This window comes from Colobus angolensis, unplaced genomic scaffold, assembly GCF_000951035.1.
Source record: "Colobus angolensis palliatus isolate OR3802 unplaced genomic scaffold, Cang.pa_1.0 Scaffold193, whole genome shotgun sequence".
NCBI classification, from domain to species: Eukaryota; Metazoa; Chordata; class Mammalia; order Primates; family Cercopithecidae; genus Colobus; species Colobus angolensis.
The window spans coordinates 1858114-1862713 of NW_012115077.1; the positions used below are offsets into that span (position 1 = coordinate 1858114).

General features: G+C 36.8%; 1 protein-coding gene across 1 annotated transcript in view; it reads left to right on the forward strand.

The window, feature by feature from the left end:
• TAOK1 (TAO kinase 1) overlaps window positions 1–4600 on the forward strand; it is a 160944-nt gene that overhangs the window by 125430 nt on the left and 30914 nt on the right. Inside the window, exon 14 of the mRNA XM_011940874.1 lies at window positions 2324–2560. Within this exon, the coding sequence (XP_011796264.1) occupies window positions 2324–2560 (237 nt within the window). The remainder of the gene's footprint in view (window positions 1–2323; window positions 2561–4600) is intronic.

Consider the following 4600-nt stretch of genomic DNA (forward strand, 5'->3'; position numbering starts at 1 on the left):
GAGACTCCGTCTCAAAAAAAAAAAAAAAAAGAGAAAAAAGAATTGAAAATGTTATCAACAAGATGAAAGATAACAAGTGTTGGCAAAAAGGAGAACTCTTACACGTTGTTGGTGATAACCTAAATTAGTATGGCCATTTTGGAAAATGGTATGGAGGTTCCTCAAAAAACTAAAAATAGAACTGCCATATGATCCAGTAATTCCACTTCTGGGTACATATTTAAAGGAACTGAAATTCGTATGTTGAAGGGATATCTGCACTCCCATGTTCATTGCAGCATTATTCACGATAGCTAAGTCATGGAATCAACCTAAGTGTATATCAGTGGATGAGTGGATAAAGAAAATGTAGCATATATACACAATGGAATACCATTCAGCCTTAAAAAGGAAAAATCCTGTCATTTGCAAGAACATGCATGAATCTGGAGGATTATGCTAAGTGAGATAAGGCAAGCACAGAAAGACAGATACCACATGATCTTGCTTTTATGTGGAATCTAGAAAAATAAAGTTGAACTCACAGAATGGAGGTAGAGAGTACAGTGATAGTTACTAGAGGTTAGGGAGAGAGAGAAATGGGGAGTTGTTGATCAAAATGTACAAAGTTTCAGAAAGATAGGAGGAACGGGTTTTGAGATATTTTGCATAGCTGGGTGACTATAGTTGACAATAGTATATTGAATATTTTGAAATAACTAAAAGTAAATCTCAAATGTCTCACCATAAAAAATGATGCATAAGGAAGGTGATGGATATGTTAGATTGATTTAATTTAATATGTTGAATACATATATCAGTATATCACACATGTACTCCATAAATGTATACAATTATGATTTGTCAATCAAAACATTAACATTTTTTAAAGGAATTGAAAACAGGTACTCAGACAAGTGCATGTACACACATAGTCACAGCAGCAGTTTTCACAGTGGCCAAAAGACGGAAACAATACAAATGTCCATCAGTGGATGAGTGGATAAACAAATTGTGCTATATACGTACAGTGGAATTTTATTCAGCTGTAAAAGGAAATGAAATACTGATGCATACTACAACATGGATAAACTTCAGAAACATGCTAAGTGAAAGAAACCAGCCATAAAAACTCATATATTATATGACACTACTTATATGAAATACGCAGAATAGGTATATCTATAGAGACAAAAAGCAGATTGATGGTTACCAGGAGGGGAGAATGGAGAGCAACTGCTTAACAGGTATAGAATTTTCTTTTGAGATGATGAACATGCTTTATAACTAAATAAAGGTGATAGTTGCATGGCATGGTAAATATACTAAACATACTGAATTGTTCACTTTAAGGTGATTACTTTTATGTCATGCATATTTTATCTTGGTTTTTTTTTTGTTTGTTTTGTTTTTGAGATGGAGTCTCGCTCTGTTGCCCAGGCTGGAGTGTGGTGGCGCGATCTTGGCTCAATGCAAGCTCCGCCTCCCAGGCCCACGCCATTCTCCTGCCTCAGCCTCCCGAGTAGCTGGGACCACAGGCGCCTGCCACCGTGCCCAGCTAATTTTTTTTGTATTTTTAGTAGAGGGGGTTTCACCGTGTTAGCCAGGATGGTCTCGATCTCCTTACCTTGTGATCCGCCCGCCTCCACCTCCCAAAGTGCTGGGATTACAGGCGTGAGCCACCGCGCCTGGCCTATCTTGATTTTTAAATTGAGGTTTTTCTTTTTTTTTTTTCTTTGTGGTCAGTGTTTTTTGTTCTGCCCAAGAAGTATTTGCTTACTCCAGGGTTATAAAGATATTTTGTGTTTCTGCTTTGTGATTCTGGGTTTTACATTCAGGTCAAATGATCCTTCTCAAATTAATTTTTATATATGACATAAGTGATATAGGGAGGCAAGGTTTATTTGTTTTTTTCTATGTAAAGAACCAGTTGTTTCAGCAGGATTTGCTGAAAACACTATTCTCTGAATTAACTTGACTTTCTTGGTAGAAAAATCAATTGAACATATGTGGATCTCCTTCTAGTTTTTATTCTCTTTCCTTGATCTACTTAGCCTGTCTTAAAGCCAGCACCGCATTGCCTTGATTACTGTAGGGCTGCGTGTCCTCCAAATATTTTTGTTCCTCAAGATTGTTTTGGTTATTCTAGGTTCTTTTATATCCCCATATGAATTTTAGAACCAGTCTACTTCTTTAAAAGACTTGTTGGAAATTTCCTTGGAATCTGCTAACATTGGGATATTTTACACTAATTCCCTACTTAGTTAATATAGAATGGTTTAAAAGGCTTTTTGAAGAAGAATGTTTTGTTTTCTTCTTTTCCTTCCATTATTTGTATGTCTAGGTTACAAGGCAAATGCAAGAACATGAGCAGGATTCTGAGCTTAGAGAACAAATGTCTGGCTATAAGCGAATGAGGCGACAACATCAAAAGCAACTGATGACTCTAGAAAATAAGCTAAAGGCTGAGATGGACGAACATCGCCTCAGATTAGACAAAGATCTTGAAACTCAGCGTAACAATTTTGCTGCAGAAATGGAGAAACTTATCAAGAAACACCAGGCTGCTATGGAGAAAGAGGTGGCTTATTCAATATTATTAATTTGCTTGTTTTAGGTTTTGAATGTCTCAGAATTAACCAACGTGGCAGTTTGATGTTAGAGTATCTGTTCCCATGAACGAAGCAAATTGGGGAAAAGGAGAAACATTTGTGTGACTTATATAAAGGTTTCTGTAAATTGATATTACAAAAAAAGGTGACATCTGTGTACCTTGTCTCTCACTAATTTTGTGTGTGCATCATTTAAAACAAATCAGTCTTAAAACTATTCATTGGGGTAGTCCACTTTATAGTTTATGTAATAGCCAGCAAAATTTTGAATATGAAAAATTGATGTATTTTAATATCAAGTACTAGGCCTGGGAACTAATAAGACATGGGACCATTTCCTGATTCTTGATAGTTTTATAGTGTCACAATCGGTAAGTTACTCAGTTATTTTAAGCTTTTCATTTTCTGGTTATCTGAGGAGTTTGCTAAATCTTCTATCATTAGGTGATTTAGGTCTCAAAAAGTCATTTTTATTCTCTTTTTTGTAGTTTTTGGAAACTACCCTTGAATTTCTGGCAGCATTTTAATATCAGAATGATTGAAGATTACTGTAATAAATACAGTGTTGGAGGTTATGAGTTATGAAAGATTCAGATTCATGAATTTATTCAGAATCAAATTCATTTGATTATTGACAAATAATTGTCATTATTTTACATGATAAAAGTTTAGTTTTTAGGATTTTTGTTATGTGAAACCTTTTCTTCTAATGTTTTTGGTTTCCCATTGTTTTACTTTTTTTCGATAGTCATGTTTGTCAAGTAGAATGTAGAATTCTCAGTAAATTCACACATATCATTAAAATATGTCCAGGTAGTCTGCAGTGAGGCATTATTTATCATAGCTACCCTCTTCTCCCTTTTCACACAAAAAGAACCATTCTCATAGTAGTAGGGACTTTGACAAAATAATTTATGATATAAATAAATATTTGATTTTGAAATAATTTGATAAAACAATGTATACATATTTAAAATTCTCTGGGCATTGAATATTTTTATTTTTTATTTTGTTATTATTATTTTTTGAGACAATCTCTCTCTGTTGCCCAGGCTGGAGTGCAGTGGCGTGATCTCAGCTCACTGCAACCTCTGCTCTCCAAGTTCTAACAATTCTCCTGCCTCAGCCTCCCAAGTAGCTGAGACTACAGGTGCATCTACCATGCCTGGCTAATTTTTGTATTATTTTTATTTTAGTAGAGAAGGGGTTTCACCATGTTGATCAGGCTGGTCTCAAATCCCTGACCTCAGCTGACCTTCCCTCCTCAGCCTCCCAAAGTGCTGGGATTATAGGTGTGAGCCACCACACCTGACAGATATTATTTTTAATAGCTTGGGAAAAGGGGATACTAACATATTTAGGAAAACAATTGCTGAAGCAGATGTGCAATGTGATAACAAATTTGTTTTAAAAGTATATAACCAGGATGGGTGCAGTGGCTCACACCTGTAATCCCACCACTTTGGGAGGCCGAGGTGAGAAGATTACTTGAGCCCAGAAGTTCAAGACTAGCCTGGGCAACAACATAGGAAGACTCTGTTTCCACAAAAATAAAAAATAAAGAAATGAACTGAGCATGGTGACATACACCTGTAGTTCCAGCTACTCGGGAGGCTGAGGTGGGAGGATCACATGAGCTCAAAAGGAGGCTGCAGTGAGCCATGATTGTACCACTGCACTCCAACCTGGGTGACAGAGGGAGACCCTGTAATACATTTTTTGAGACAGGCACTCACCATGTTACCCAGCTGGTCTTGAACTCCTGGGCTCAGGTGGTACTCCCACCTCAGCTTCTCAAAGTGTTGGGATTACAGGCATAAGCCACAATGCCTACTTAATTATATACATACACATATATATATGTGTGTGTGTGTGTATATTTGAGACATGTACATTTATAGAAAAAATTAGAGGCCGGGCGCAGTGGCTCACATCTGTAATCCCAGCACTTTGGGAGGCTGAGGTGGGTGGATCACCTGAGGTCAGGAGTTAGAGATCAGCTTGGCCAA